Here is a 16,682-nt window from a genome sequence, read left to right on the forward strand (position 1 = left end):
CAGGCACACAGGCATGCCCTCAGGCACACAGGGTTCACAGAATTCTCAATCATTTGAAGCTATTGACGTTTATTTTTTGCCGGTATTACGATTGTCACCTTTTCATTTTGTTGTTATGGTGCAGTGGGTTGAACGCTAAGCCCTGTGCCTAAGTGGTTGATTGCATTTGAAAGTATAAAAGCCGTTCTAAATTGTGGATATGAGCAATGACAAATAAGTCCCATTTATGAAAACGTTTGTGTGAGAGGCCAATGATATCACAAAGTCTTAGAATCAGGACCAATCACTATACAAATCAAATCAAAATGTATTTGTCACATGCTTCGTAAACAACAGGTGTAAACTAACAGTGAAATGGGTCCTTTTTAAAAAATGCACTTGCTCTGATAAATACAGTAAAAATATGATAACCAATCCACGGCGTCAAATGTTATGCATTGGTTCTTTACTATGACTAGAAAACTGAACAGTTCTGAGCTTATCCTCAAAAGCCCTAGTATGGTAGATGAGGTTATTAATGCCTTAAATGGTGGAGGAGGAACAGTTATACTATATACTGTCGCCCTCTAGTGGGCAAAAATAAAGAATTAAACAAATAATGACCAATACATGTTAATCTGACCAATTCAAGTTTATCTGACCAGCTGCGCAACCCTCATTTGATTTGACATGGAAAGGAAACACATTATTAAGATACCCATCAGATTATACAGTGTATTTGAGATATTACAACGGTAAATGTATCTCAACAAAGCACAATCATGAGGTCAAATTGATTGTTATTTCATATGTTAGGTGGAGTGACCCTAGCAGACCTGAGTGTTTTGTTTTTCATCATAAGTTTACATTAATGCCGTAGTCAGGGATTGAATTGGGATATCCTATAGGAGCGGACCACAGAATCTCTCTGTCTGAGTGCCAGTCTGTTGATGCTATCATGCCAACTCCCTGTCACACTCATTGTCATGCAAGCATGTTTGGCTGGACAATGACAAGAATGGAGTTGGCAAGAGCACAAACAGATCTGGGATCAGGTTATAGGGGGAGACAACAGATCTGGGACCAGGTTATAGGAGGAGACGACAGATCTGGGACCAGTCTACCCAAAACCACCCTTATTGGCATTAGTTACATTTGCCAAAACCCCTCAGTTTAAAAACACAAATATTAGGGCCTACCTGTAGTCAGAAACAGCTGGAAGAGGTTGCTTTAACTGGGACATATGTTTGAGTTACAGCTGGGGTTTCTGTGTTTGTATGAGAACATCACTAGCTTTTTCATCCTATTTTTTTTACCTTTATTTAACTAGGCAAGCCAGCTAAGAACAAATTCTTATTTACAATGACGTACTACCCAGGCGAAGCTGGGCCAATTGTGCGCCGCCCTATGGGACCCCCAATCACGGCCAGATGTGATGCAGCCTGGATACGAACCAGGTACTGCAGTGCGCCCATAGGGCAGCACACTCTTGCACTGAAATGCAGTGTCTTACACCACTGCGCCACTCGGGAGCCCAAAACTTGAACAGATATTAGTTAATTAACATCTAAGCCAAAGTGGAGGTGAACTTCATTCCACTGCTACTCCGTTCCAACTCTAATAAGTAAACTCCAGGGAACATAAACCCTTGGCTCCTACTTAGATGAATCCTTTGGTTTGTAATATATGGCGTCTGTTAACCTGTGGAAAACACTTTCTCCAGCAGAGGATGGGAGTCTTGAGAGTAGCCATAACATAAACTAACAGAGAAATGATTTCATTTCTACTCATCCCACTGATTATTAAGAAGACAGTAGTTTGATTGACTGAAGTGCGAGATGATTGCATTTATATGTAAATGAATGATACAACATCTAATTATTTGAGTTTACTCAGAAATGTGCTTGATGCACTGCATACAATTATTTCTCTCTGATGATGTGTCAATTTGTCTTTTTTAAAGGTCAAAGGTAATTCATTCCAGGCCATCATAATGTGACAGAAAAATGGTACCTTTCAGATGTACTGTCACTAATTGTGTGCATGCCGCGTTCCTCCGTGCATACAGATGCATACTAGCTGTCGTGCATACAGATGCGTACTGGCTGTCATGCATACAGATGCGTACTGGCTGTCGTGCAAGCAAGAGCATTCCGCAAGGCACAGGTAAAGAACAGAACATAAATACTGCATGCATAATAAAGAACAAAAATTCTATGCATTTTCAGGCAGGGACTTTCTGTTTAGCTTGGAGCGGGCAGTGAGTGAGTGAGAGCGAGAGTTTGAGAGAACAGAGACAGAAAAAGAACACCCCCCGCCCACAAAAATAGCAACAGTTTCTCTCTGCAGCAGCACAGTCAACTAATGCAAGGCGGACCTGTTACCATGGTTCCTAATGTGGCAGAATCAGGCTGATGCGCTTAGTAACCAGAAAAGACAAGCAGAGAGAGACTCTGTGAGTCTGATTCTACCCACTCGTATCATCTTGTGTACACATATCACCTTACAGATATCTATTGACAGAGCCATTTAGAAAAGGTCAGGGCTAGACACGTCGTGTCCTCCGGAGTGATGGACTCGGTGTACTTTGAAGTGTGCCACCCTTTGAGCTGCAGGCATGGGTTAAACATAATTTGTTTTCATTCAAATACTTAAATGTTTTGATTGAGCCTGCCTGGAGTGCTATAATGGATGCACTTCAGAAGACTATTCCATTGGTTTGCACTTTGGGGACTATTCCATTGGTTCCATTGCATCAGACAAGTTTGATCAAGTGCATGCTTAAGTATTTGAAACAAAATGAATGCTATTTGAACCCAGGTCAGATGCTGAAAACACTTTTTTGCTTTATATCCTCTGCCATATCATGTTTCAAGAGTTTCCTGTCTAACAGAACACAGAGGGTGTTATTTAATGGAAGCCTCTAATGTAAACCAGGTATAGTTTGGCATACCTCAAGGTATCCATCTTGGCCCCTTACTTTTTTCTATTTTTACTAATGACCTACCACTAGCATTAAGTAAAGTCTGTGTGTTTATGTACGCTGATGACTCAACATTATACACGTCAGCTACCACAGCAAGTGAAATCACTGCAACACTTACCAAAGAGCTGCAGTCAGTTTTAGAATAAATAAATATAAATAAATATATTTAAAAAAAACTTTAAGCATTTTATTTGGGACAAATCATTTTCTAAACCCTAAACCTCATCTAAATCTTGTAATGAATAAAGTGGCAATTGAGCAAGTTTAGGAGACTGCTGGGTATAACCCTTGATTGTAAACTGGCATGGTCAAAACATATAAGTCAAAACATATAGGTCAAAACATATAGGTCGTTGCTCTGCTTTCTTGACATCATAATCAACAAAATACGCCCTACAGGCCCTAGTTTTATCACACCTGGACTACTGCCCAGTTATATGGTCAAGTGACACAAAGAAGGGCATAGGCAAATTACAGTTGGCCCAGAACAGAGCAGCACGGCTGGCCCTTAAATGTACTCGGAGGGCTAATATCAATAACATGCATGTCAATCTCTCCTGGCTCAAAGTAGAGGAGAGATTGACTGCATCATTACTTGTCTTTGTGAGAGGTATTGACACGTTGAAATCACGAACTGTCTATTCAAACTGCTAACACACAACTCAGACACCCATACATACCGCACAAGGCATACCACCAGGGGTCTCTTCACAGTCCCCATGTCCAGAACAGACTCTGGGAAAACGCACAGTACTACGTAGAGCCATGACTACATGCCTCTACGTAGTAATTCAAGTGAGCAGATAAATCTTTTTTTTTTTTTACATAAAACCTCACCTCAAAACACGGACAGTAAAGAGAGACACACACAGACACTCTACAAACAAACACATTGTAATATTGCTGTATTGTAGTATTGTACATTTGTAATTAGAGAGTAATAATGTCCTGTATGATGTATTGTTTTATTTATGACGTAGGCTGTTGTTTTGTTTTGTTGTGATGTAATTGTTTAAATCCTGTTTGGACCCAGGAAGAGTAGCTGCTGCCTTGGCAACAGCTAATGGGGATCATAATACATACTAAATAGATGAGCTGAGACATGTAAACACCTTATGTAATTCTAGCCGTCTTGCTTCTTGATAGATTTTTTTTAGCTGTACAGTTCTTCAAACAGCACAGCTGGATAAGGCTCACTTTTAAATTGGGATTTCAAAGTGTGTTGTTATTATTTTAATAGGTGTTTGAACAGGTGAAACTAGATTCATTTGGGACTGTTGTGGCAGCGTGCATTCAATCAGAGCATGCCGTTATCAGGAGCAACAAAATCATTTGGAACTCTAAAACTGCAATTATCAGAAGTTAGTTGACTGCATTCACCAACTTCTCTGGATCACCATGACTATCAACCTCACTTAAAGGTCCTACTGTATATAGTGGAGAACGAGAAACTGACCAGTGGCTAGGGGGTATGGGAAATAAAATCCAGGAGTGATACAGATATACACGGCTCATACTAAAAGCATTAGATGAGGTACATTACAGTAAATACATTTTTTTCCAGAACTGGTTGGAAGATTCCTGGAATCAAGAGGAAATAATCTTCCAACCAGGAGTTCTGGAAAATCTGGGCATTTTGGGAAAGTTACAGAAATGTTGCAATCCCTCAGAAGACACAACAAATCAGAATTACACACAAACACAACATCGAATGACCCTCTCACACAGACACAACAATCAGAATTACACACAAACACAACACCGAATGACCCCTTCACACAGACACAACAATCAGAATTACACACAAACACAACATCGAATGACCCTCTCACACAGACACAACAATCAGAATTACACACAAACACAACACCGAATGACCCCTTCACACAGACACAACAATCAGAATTACACACAAACACAACATCGAATGACCCCTTCACACAGACACAACAATCAGAATTACACACAAACACAACACCGAATGACCCCTTCACACAGACACAACAATCAGAATTACACACAAACACAACCAAAAAATCTGAATTACCCAGACACAGACGCCACAAACTTCTCAGAAGTGCACAGACAAAGCAGCTAGCATGCATGAACAGGACAGGGAGAAGGAGGTGGAAGACAAACTAAATGAAAGCGATGTAGGTCGTGTTGGGGAAAGTTGGTGAAGAGGAGACATGGAGTAGTAACTGAATTTGAGATTACAAACGTGTAAAAAGACAGACGATGTGATTCCAGGTCTAACATTTATTAGATCTAATCAAACACAGATACAGAATGAATGTTCATGATTATCTACAACAGGCATCCACAGAAGGAGAGGATGATTCCAAACAGAGTGTGACATGCAATTCAACAATGATACCGTTCATGTTAAACTAGCTCTATCATCACTGTCTATAATTATCACCATTTTGTGAAGAAAAAAAACAATTTTAGTTTTCTTTCTCTATATATTGAATTGAATTTTAAAACCAGAGTGAAATACTTATTGGCATTGTTGAATTGCATTGCATTAGATGATGGGATGGAAGAAAATACAGCTTTTCAATTCAAATAATTCAATACAAATAATACAAAGTACATGATCATCTTTTCAAATAACAATTTCAGAACTCTTTGGTTTAGTTTTATCTTGTCTGTAGCTGTGTAGTGGGCAGAGAACTACACACCAATTATAAACTCACAATGCAAGCAGAGAGCTTTTATTGACTGACATGAATGCTGGCTGTGACTCATGGCAATCTTTCAGGTTTTCTATTACAGTCAATCAAACCAAACAATTCACACCTGCATAGTAATTGTAGCTTGCTAGAATTGGTTGCTGTGAAATTATAGTAGGACTATTTTTCATGGATTGTAATGACAATTGTCATTTTGACCATTAAAGCATTATGAATGTATAATGAGAGTTTATTCACCTGGGTCAAATCTGTATCCTCATATACTCTGAGGTACAACAATAGGAAACTTTCTACGGTTTACTATCACCTCAAATCTCAGTTAGGTTGTAAAACCCATCAGTTCAGTGGTATTCCAATGTAAATGTCATTCATTTCTAAATATATACATCACTATTTACAATTGAACTCAACTTACTATTGAAAGTGACCACAAACAATGCTATCTATGTTTATTAGAAAGTATTCAAAGGAGTAAAAATGATTGGGGTACAACTGAGAGAGCAGTTGTACATAAAGTGCATTGAAGTCAGTATAAAATGAGTTGTCATTGGAAGTCAGGTCACCCTCAGACACACACGATCACACACTCTCCATCTCTCACACATACACAAACACATATACACACACACACACCAACACACTAATACATAGTCACAATGTGGAAATACCTGAGCTGGGCTGGCCATTCCCACATCCATCCTGGGAGGTTTGGGCGCAGGGCGCAGGAGGGGTGAAGTTAGCCCCGGGCAGGCTGGCCTCGTGGGACAGCGGCATCGGCGAGGGAGGCAGAAGGGTGCTGTTGGGGCTGTTGATGTCCCCCTCTCCCACTAGAGTCAGGTCATCATGGGTGTCTTCCTCCAGCGTTCTGAGGCCCGGGCCTCTAGCCTCCAAGAGGCGGGGGATGGGGGAGAGGGTGGCGCCGAAGGTGGGTATTGGGTGGCGGGCTGGGGGCAGTGCCCTGCGCCCGACAGCGGAGTGGGAGTGTCCGTTGGCACTGCTGAGGGAGGAGTCCAGGCTCTCGGAGCGCAGGCTGGCGTTGAGGGGACCCCGGGCGGGGGTGCCGCCCATCCCGTTCACCCTGCCTGCCCCCTGGCCCTGTTTGATGGAGGTGGGGGTGGAGCAAGTCGCGCCTAGGGAGGCAGTGGAGGGGGAGCAGGTGGTTAACCGCAGGAAGTCAGGTAACTCCAGGTCCTCTTTGTTCAGGAGGCCTCTCTGGGCATTTCTCCGGCTGCTCTGTGCCCGGCTCAGGAGCTCGAAGAATTCTAAAGAGAGAGAAAGCAGTTACTTCCTATTCCTAAAACCCTCCCCAAGAACAAGGAAACAGGTCAGATAAAAAGGGGATTAGTTAGTTTAACGTGTACAGTACACAGCCCCACGCTGCACTGAGAGATAACTGTGAAGGTTGAAGGCTCCTTTGAATGATGCCAAAGAGATGGTGTTGGTGACGCAGCGAAGCAAAGCTCAGAGAAGCCACCACAGAGTAGAAAGAGAGGGGGATGATTTACCTTCAGCTTCATCTATATTAATCTTTTTCGGTTTTCTCTTTTCCGTAGGAAGCGACGGGTCTGGTCCGCTTGCCTTTCCTGATGACCTGTCATCTCCCTGCAGACGCAACAATAACAACGCACTCCATTAAGGGGGAGGGAGGAAGCTGTGCATGCCCTGTACTAACACCACTACGACACATCCCGGACAGATTGACTTACACTGTGAGTGTTTAAGTGTTTGCACCTGTTGCCCTGTTATATTCAGAAGTAAAGGAAAACCCCCAAAACAACCATAAAACACAGGCACGTTGTTCCTTTTATGCGTGTTGTTTCTTTGATGCGCGTTGTTTCGTTGATGCTTAGTAAATCAAGTTAATGTAATATCCCTAGGGGACAAGGTCAGGTCTCAACTATAAAGGCGACCTGGAGGCTGAACTACAAAGCAGGGGGTCAGTCAGTGTTCAAGTCAGCTGCAGCCAGCATTCAAGCAAGGAAACCACTTGGAACAAAGTAGAGTAGAGCACTTGAGCAATTATTATGTGACGTTAAATTGTTAAGAAGCAGCATAGCAGGGGAGCCGGAGACAGCACATTTAGAAGTTTAAGGATACTTGAGAAAAGTGGAAACAGGGATAAAAGAAGGAAGTCTCCTTACTGTTGCTGAAAGACTCCTGCTGGTCAAAGATGGCAGATGGGCTTTCAAGGAGGCTGACTTGGACTTGGAATCTATAGAGAAAAACAACATGGGGGTGAATCTGAGCCAACGAGCCATTATCACTAGAAGTAAGTGGGACAACAAAACAGGACATAGATTACAAGAGTGGTTTGAATTCCTGGAAACAGATGGGCTGAAGTGCAAGGTCAACATTGGAAAAATGTTGCCATTGGATTTGTCCAGTCACTATCTTAGGGTGATTGGGGGTTTGAGTATGCCAGTGGGTCACTGTTAGCCTGGTCCCAGATCTGTTTGTGCCGTCTTGCTAACTCCTATGGACAGTGTGCTACCTTAGCATGTAGCGCTGCCTCCCTGAACCTACCTCTGACTGGGCTTGAACTAGACTGCCCGTGCAAACCGTTTGAGCTATACAACAGGTACCAATTGGATAGCTCAAACGATGACATTTCAAGCTAGCTGTGGAGTGAGCTTGTGGTACATTCTTAGCTTGGTTACACTGGCAAGACAAACTGGGACCATGCAAGGTCACTGTAGGAGTGAGTGGAAACAGTGACCTTCTTCAGGGTTGGTTGACCTTGTCTCTTGTGTTTTGGAGTTTGGTGTGGTGGCGGTTTTACCTTTCCCTGAAGCAGAGGGATCCGCTCTTTCCAGCACTATGCGCAAACCGTCGAGGCTGGATATGGCCGCCCCTAGGTCTAAAGGCTCCGTTTCTCCACTCTGTCAAAATACACAACATTTTAGCAAGTTAGCTTGCTAGCATTATTAGCATGTTCCCATCCATTTCAACAGATTAGGATGATGCCATATTAGCATGTCATTCAAACATTTAGCGTATCATCTCAACTTCTGTGTACTATCATTAACCATGTAAGACATGGAAGCCCTCGCTCTACTTAGAATGTGGCTTTAGCTTCCTGTATAATACTGGGGTAAATGCTTGGAAACACACCACAGGACAAAAATAAAGCAACTAACTGGCAAGGATTTGGGGAAAGGGAGGAGTCTTTCTACCCCCTTCATCCCTCATGTTTCAGGAGTGTAGTCATTCATAATTATAGCCCTCTCTCTGCAAAATCTGAGGCTGGTTGAGTCAGAATGAGCTAACCACCCAGTAACATTTGAAGAGCATGAGGTTCCTTCCCCCTTCCAAGCCAATGAGACTCCACCCAGTGTCACTGTCATGCTCTACAGAAGCGCTGGGGTGGGTTGGATACACAGCTGCAAACAGAAAACCTCGAGGCGACCCAGCCAGACTTACTATTTTGGCCACCAGATCGTTGAGGTGGAGGCCATACTTCGCCACGACAGGGCGCAGCACCTCAGTAACGGGTTTGGTGGGTTTGGCCTTCAAGCCTACGGACCGATTAATGGGTACCAGGTCCAGCCTAAAAATAGAGGGAAAATAAATATACAGATACTTTCTCTTACCCAATCATAGGATTTCATTAAGATTCTCTTGGGAGAATAGAATGGAGGTGCGAAGAGTTATTTTAAATTTTAAATTGGTAAATAAAAAGGGTGGAATGTGAGAGAGAGAGAGAGAGAGAGATATAGAGAGAGAGATATAGAGATATAATAATATAGAAGGTACATTATATGTGCGGACACCTGCTCGTCGAACATCTCATTCCAAAATCATGGGCACTTATATGGAGTTGGTCCCCCCTTTGCTGCTATAACAGCCTCCACTCTTCTGGGAAGGCTTTCACTAGATGTTGGAACGTTGGTGGAGCGACAAGAGCATTAGTGGGGTCGGGCACTGATGTAGGGCGATTAGGCCTGGCTCGCAGTTGGCGTTCCAATTCATCCCAAAGGTGTTCGATGGGGTTGAGGTCAGGTCTCTGTGCAGGCCAGTCAAGTTCTTCCACACCAATCTCGACAAACCATTTCTGTATGGACTTCGCTTTGTGGACAGAGGCATTGTCATGCTGAAACAGGAAAGGGCCTTCCAAGTTGCCACCAAGTTGGAAGAACAGAATTGTCTATAATGTCACTGAATGCTGAAACGTTAAGATTTCCCTTGACTGGAACTAAGGGGCCTAGCCCGAACCATGAAAAACAGCCCCAGACCATTATTCCTCCTCCACCAAACTTTACAGTTGGCACTATGCATTTGGGCAGGTAGCGTTCTCCTGGCATCCGCCAAACCCAGATTACGCCGTCGGACAGCCAGATGGTGAAGCATGATTCATCACTCCAGAGAACGTGTTTCCTCGCGCTTCCAGTCCAATGGCGGCGAGCTTTACACCACTCCAGCCGACGCTTGGCATTGCGCATGGTGATCTTAGGCTTGTGTGCGGCTGCTCGGCCATGGAAACCCATTTCATGAAGCTCCTGAGGAACAGTTCTTGTGCTGACATTGCTTCCAGAGGCAGTCTGGAACTCGGCAGTGAGTGTTGCAACCGAGAACTGATGATTTTTACGAGCTACGCACTTCAGCACTCGGCGGTCCCGTTTAGAGAGCTTGTGTGGCCTACCACTTCACGGCTGAGCTGTTGTTGCTCCTAGACATTTCCACTTCACAATAACAGCACTTACAGTTGACCGGGGAAGCTCTAGCAGGGCAAAAATTTGACAAACTGACTTTGGAAAGGTGGCATCCTATGACGGTGCCACGTTGAAAGTCACTGAGCTCTTCCGTACGAGCAATTCTACTGCCAATGTTTGTCTATGGAGATTGCATGGCTGTGTGCTCAATTTTATACACGTCAGCAACAGGTGTGGCTAAAATAGTCAAATACACTAATTTGAATGGTTGTCCACATACTTTTCTGCCATGTAGTGTATACAGTAGATGCATCTGCTATTACCTGAACAGGGTGCGCTTTTCCATTCGGAGGTCCCGTGAGCTGAGGGTCATGCAATCTTGGTCCAGCACTAAAGGCTAAACAAAATTGAAAACAACATGAAAACCTACTCATAATGCCATGAAGCAATGCCTAACCAATATAATAATAATATATATGCCATTTAGCAGACGCTTTTATCCAAAAAGCCATTAATCGGCTCCATTAATTCACTGCACGGAACCTTTTAAGCACACGTGTTTCCGCACGGAACCTTTTCGGAGCAGAACCCAACATGGAACACAGCTACAGTCAACGCTTGCGTTTTTAGCTAAATCGCTGAAGACTGTGTGCCTCTAGTCCAAATCTTGTATTACATATTTTTTTTTTTTTTTTTTTTACCTTCATTTAACTAGGCAAGTCAGTTAAGAACAAATTCTTATTTACAATTACGGCCTACCGGGGAACAGTGGGTTAAGTGCCTTGTTCAGGGGCAGAGTGGTAACGCGGGTGCAAGCAGTTGCTCCCGACGCCACTTGGGTACACTGCAGCATCCACCGAGAGGGTCTTGCTGCCAAAGGAATGCCTGACAGCTTGAAAGATGTTTTGGACACTACAGTGATAATTGTTAACTTTGTTAAAGCAAGGCCCCTGAACTCTTGTGTATTTTCTGCACTATGCAATGATATGGGCAGCGACCATGTAACACTTTTACAACATACAGAAGTGCGCTGGTTATCAAGGGGCAAAGTATTGACAAAAAAAATAATAATTGAGAGACGAGCTTAAAGTTTTCTTTACTGACCATAATTTTCACTTGTCTGACCGCTTGCATTATGATGAGTTTCTCACACGACTGGCCTATCTGGGTGATGTTTTTTCTCGCCTGAATGATCTGAATCTAGGATTACAGGGACTCTCCGCAACTATATTCAATGTGCGGGACAAAATTGAGGCTACAATTAAGAAGTTGGAGCTCTTCTCTGTCTGCGTTAACAAGGACAACACACAGGTCTTTCCATCATTGTATGATTTTGTGTGTGCAAATGAAGCTTACAGACAATGTCAAATGTGATATAGCGAAGCATCTGAGTGAGATGGGTGCGCATTTACGCAGGTACTTTCCCAAAAGGGATGAAACAAACAACTGGATTCTTATCCCTTTCATGCCCTGCCTCCAGTCCACTTACCAATATCTGATTAATCGAAATTGCAACAAGCGGTTCTGTGAAAACCTCATTTAATCAGAAGCCACTGCCCGATTTTTGGATTGGGCTGCGCTCAGAGTATCCTGCATTGGCAAATCACGCTGTTAAGACACTGATGCCCTCACTAGCATGAAAACTAAATATTGGCACAAACTGTGTGTGGAAAATGATTTAAGACTGAGACTCTCATCAATACAACCCAACATTGCAGAGTTATGTGCATCCTTTCGAGCACACCCTTCTCATTAACCTGTGGTAAGTTATTCACAATTTCCGATGAACAAAAAAACTTTTATATGTAAGATGGCTAAATAAAGAGCAAAATTATTGATTATTATAATATTATTATTTGTGCCTTGGTCCTATAAGAGCTCTTTTTCACTTCCCACAAGCCGGGTTGTGCCAAAAACTCACACTCATTCTTATGTTTAATAAATGTATCATATAGTGTGTGTGTGTGGCAGGCTTACAATTGTGGCAAAAAAACTACATTTGAGAGTGCGCTGACCCTGGTGCTAGAGGGAGTATGCAGCTGGAGGTTGAATGTTTGAAGGGGTACGAGACTGTAAAAGGTTTGGGAACCACTGGGCTAGACCAACTATATCTTACACCAAAGACATCTTAAATCAGTTTTTTGTATGTTTTTCTGCCGTGAGTAATATGCGGCAGGCTATTAGACTATGTATTGTATAATGGCACAATCATTATTTTAATTCAGGTTTTTTTGCGGGCTCATACACTACCGTTCAAAAGTTTGGGGTCAATTAAAAATGTCCTTGTTTTTGAAAGAAAAGCACCTTTTTTGTCCATTGAAATAGCATAAAATTTATCAGAAATACAGTGTAGACATTGTTAATGTTGTAAATGACTATTGTAGCTGGAAACTGCAGATTTTTGAGAAACCGACGCCTCACAAGTCCTCACCTGGCAGCTCCATTAAATAGTACCCGCAAAACACCAGTCTCAACCTCAACAGTATCACATATGACGGTGGCGGTAATATGGTCACTGCAACAGCCCTACCAGTAACGCAATGCACTGCTTTTTAAATGGAAAAATCTTTCTTTAGTGCCAAATTTGAGCAAATTCTACAATTGTGATTAATCACGATTAATAATGCCATTAACTCGATTCATTATTTGAATCATTTGACAGCCCTACTTAATACATCAATGAATCTGGATAATGTCACTCTAAATCCACATTGAGATGTACAGTAAGAATCAGTGTGCTTCCCTCACCTTCTCTCCTCCCACCAGGAAGAGGTCGACGGCGACCATATTGATGCAGAGTTTCTGACAGAGGACCCGGAGCACCTCCCTGATGGTGGCTCCCGGCCGCAGGGTCACAGAGGAGCACGAGCCATCCGGCAAGGTCACATTGCAGTGCTTGGCGGAGGACACCCTGTCCCACACCGGCACTGAGTGACGATTGTCCCCCTACACAGGACAAACCATAGTCAGAGATAAAACTCAACAGAAGCAAGAGAGGACCAAGAGTTAAAAACAGCAACAATGTCTCTATGTCTTGTATTGTATGTAGTGTTTAATGTTCGTCCTGTCTGCAAACAAATCTCCCTATGGGGTAAAAGAAACTACATTGAACGTCTGAACCTTGAAATGAACCCCCATTAAGTCATATGTTTCATATAACACCTGTCATAACCATTTTGACAGCGGCATACCCGAGTCAAGAGGACTTTCTGGCAACATGCCACGAAACTAAACAGAGTCGTGATCTGTATAATGTCTGCTTCTACTACAGAGCTATCTTGGTTCAGCGTTGCCATGGTGACCTGGCCTGGCCGTGCATGCAGATGTTACCTCGATCTTGCCCGCTGAACAGGAAGTGGCCAGCTCCAGACTGGCACCTGAGGACAAGGAGCCCTGTGATTCCCTCCGACCGTTGCTGCTCCAGGAATCTACCCAACACAGGAAGGCCAGGGAGGTCAGAGGTCACAGTTAGGAACTCATTCCACATATACACAGAAAACGCACCAGTATTGCGATATTCTTTCCATGCAAAATGAGAACAAGAGGCAGACATAACTATTTGTTCCTTTAAAAACCTACTGTATGTACAATATTGTGTGCTATAGCTCGGGAAATAAATAAATGTGACTCTGGATGACAACATAATGATGTTTGTTTCCAACATTAAGGCTGTTTACCTTTGTGGTTTTTTTCTTTACCACGATACAAACTAGTATCACGATACTGGTATCATCCCATCCCTACTTACTATCCATGCATCATCACAACACAGCTACACATAAAAGACAAGCTACTATCCATGCATCATCACAACACAGCTACACATAAAAGACAAGCTACTATCCATGCATCATCACAACACAGCTACACATAAAAGACAAGCTACTATCCATGCATCGTCACAACACAGCTCCCCCCCTTAAAAGACAAGCTACTATCAAGGAAAAACATTTGCATAACATCGCCAATGACATAAATCAGATGAAGCTCAAAACACCATTTCAAATGCCGCTTCAGAAGCATGCAGTGCTGTGCTGTGTATTGCCTGACCAAAGAACATAATGCATGCCAGAAAGCTTCATGTCAATATTGAAACCATACACAAGAAGTTCCCTCACAGGAAAAAAACGTTATTTGAATTGAATACATAAGATTAACTTCTATGACTGAGGATTGCTGACCGAGGTTGATTTCTCCAATGTCCTTTTTCTTGGGTCCCTTCCCGAAGCTCCGGTTCCGGGACCAAGAAAAGAAGGTGCCCCGTTTCTTATGCTCATCATGCTCTTCTCCGGGGTCGTCATTTAGTGACCTTCCTGACCTCTGCTTCCTGGCCTCCTATTGGTCAACAAAACAACTAGTTCAAACAACATGTCTAACACCTGGGTTGTATACATTAGTGCACAATGTAGCAAACCGTTTTTCTATTGAAAACATTTAGAAACAATAAAAATTGCAATGGAAAATGAGTTTCTTATTGGACAAGTTCAGGTAGTCCCTTTTGGTCTGTGTTCCTTCCATTTGGTATCAAGTGAATATGACCCTGATGTTTTGAAGGTTAACAAACACCTATACTGGCTACAACACAAAATGTGCATCCCACAGGCGAATGACACAAACATTTGCGATGGTTACTAAGACAATAGCAGATACTATTTGGGCTGTTAAGGTTACTTTAGTACAAGGCAGGTACCTTTATGGGCGTGGAGAGGGAGAGGGAGGAGCTGGCGCTGTGCTTGGAGGGGGCGGGGCTACAGGGGATCTGGTAGGGGTCAGGTAAAGGTCGTCCCTCCACCTCGGCCAGCATGCACTCCTGATACAGGCCAGACTTGAGGAACCTGGAGTAGCTGTCAAACTTCATCAGGTTGAAGATCTACAGACAAAATGGGGATAGAAAAGGGTCTGGTGTTATGAAGGGTCACAATCAGTTATGACATGTGTTATGACATATGTGGTAATAGCTATGATTAAGTCATGTTTGTAACAACATTGGACAGATCTACACTGACGTTGTACAGGCCTGTGAGTTTGTGTGTGTGTGGGGGGGTGGGGGGGGGTGGATGCCAGTTTGTGTTTGACCTTGGTAAAGCACAAGAGCCATTTTGGAAACAGGCAGATTACACTGAATAATAAAAATTGTTCCAGCAGTGCTGCCCCGGCAGTTGACACTGTGCTGCTCATAGCCTTATGTGTGTGTGTGTGTGTGCGTGTGCGTGTGTATAAGGGTGGGTTGACAATAAAATATATTATTCTTTATTCAACAATATAACATAGAGTTCCAGGCAGTTGGTCCTCTCACTTGTAACTGCTGAGCCTTGAACATGTTTGGACATGGGGAGGTGAGGACGTCGTCGGCCAGTTGGGCCTGACTGTCGATGTTGACCGGCGTGGTGGCTTTACTGGACAGGAAGCTGTTGTAGATCTCCCCTGCCCTCTGGGATAGCTGGAGAGGAGAGGAAGATGTTTTAAAAACACACACACACAAACACACACACAACTATGACATAACCTAGTCCATTGTTATGAAGGGGACTGATTCTGGTGTTTTACACACAGATCCTCACTCAGCCACACAAGGTGCTGCACAACCAGCACTTCTAAGGGCACCAAGGAATTGTCTGTCGAGACACGCAGACATGTCCAGTATATTGAGGGCTCTTTTTTAATCAATCCATGACATCCAAAGCCTATGGACTAGATAGGAAAGTATGGTTTGGTCTTGGTGATGTGTACGAGGAAGAACCTTACCTGTTTTTTGTCCGTTGCAGGTATATGACTGAAGTATTCGCAGCCCTGCCAGAACAAGATATTCTCCTCACTGAATTCCTTCTTGAGGAATTCCTGTGGAAACACAAACAACAGCTTTATCATACCTGCAGTAAGCATGGAATGTTCGGGTCCAGTGTTGACTGGCTATTGATGGATTCTGGGTTCTAACACCTAAACTTGAAATAAGGTTAATTATCAGGTATTCTGTTGAAATATTGAGTGCTATGGTTTAGAGGGTCTACGCCAGAAGTAGATGGTTATCTGTAGGAGGAAGGTATATGGTGGCTGCAATTAAGCTTGGAATGTACTGAGTGTAGGGAAAACGATCATATGTGGCAGGCATTGATAAGGGGAGAGAGCCATGGATTAGTGATGAAGGGGGTCGAACTCAGGTCACGTTAAGGGAGAAGGAAAGGTTTATTACCTGTATCACTTAGTTTCCTGCCTAGCAATAAAGATACAATGTTTAGCGAGAAGGAGGAGACTCCATCCAAAGTGGGGTACATATACCACCACTATTGTAAACATGTTTTTGTCGGTTCAACTGTTCGATCCTTTGGGAAGAATAAACTTGGTTTAAGCTATCATAGTGTCCATCGAGTTCTT

At 43.1% G+C, this 16,682-nt stretch overlaps 1 protein-coding gene across 2 annotated transcripts in view; it reads right to left on the minus strand.

Annotated features, from left to right (window-relative positions):
- Positions 1 to 16,682, minus strand: part of LOC106608656 (regulator of G-protein signaling 12) — an 80,165-nt gene that overhangs the window by 4,377 nt on the left and 59,106 nt on the right. For both annotated transcript variants that reach the window (XM_014206742.2, XM_014206743.2), the window contains exons 6-17: positions 16,056 to 16,148; positions 15,607 to 15,750; positions 15,001 to 15,180; positions 14,492 to 14,645; positions 13,641 to 13,738; positions 13,059 to 13,256; positions 10,634 to 10,707; positions 9,082 to 9,208; positions 8,441 to 8,540; positions 7,803 to 7,873; positions 7,167 to 7,263; positions 6,330 to 6,923 (exon numbers count right to left, since the gene is read on the minus strand). In XM_014206742.2, coding sequence (XP_014062217.2) covers positions 6,330 to 6,923; positions 7,167 to 7,263; positions 7,803 to 7,873; positions 8,441 to 8,540; positions 9,082 to 9,208; positions 10,634 to 10,707; positions 13,059 to 13,256; positions 13,641 to 13,738; positions 14,492 to 14,645; positions 15,001 to 15,180; positions 15,607 to 15,750; positions 16,056 to 16,148 — 1,930 coding nt within the window. The remainder of the gene's footprint in view (positions 1 to 6,329; positions 6,924 to 7,166; positions 7,264 to 7,802; positions 7,874 to 8,440; positions 8,541 to 9,081; positions 9,209 to 10,633; positions 10,708 to 13,058; positions 13,257 to 13,640; positions 13,739 to 14,491; positions 14,646 to 15,000; positions 15,181 to 15,606; positions 15,751 to 16,055; positions 16,149 to 16,682) is intronic.

Source organism: Salmo salar, chromosome ssa07 (genome assembly GCF_905237065.1).
Source record: "Salmo salar chromosome ssa07, Ssal_v3.1, whole genome shotgun sequence".
Taxonomy (NCBI): Eukaryota; Metazoa; Chordata; class Actinopteri; order Salmoniformes; family Salmonidae; genus Salmo; species Salmo salar.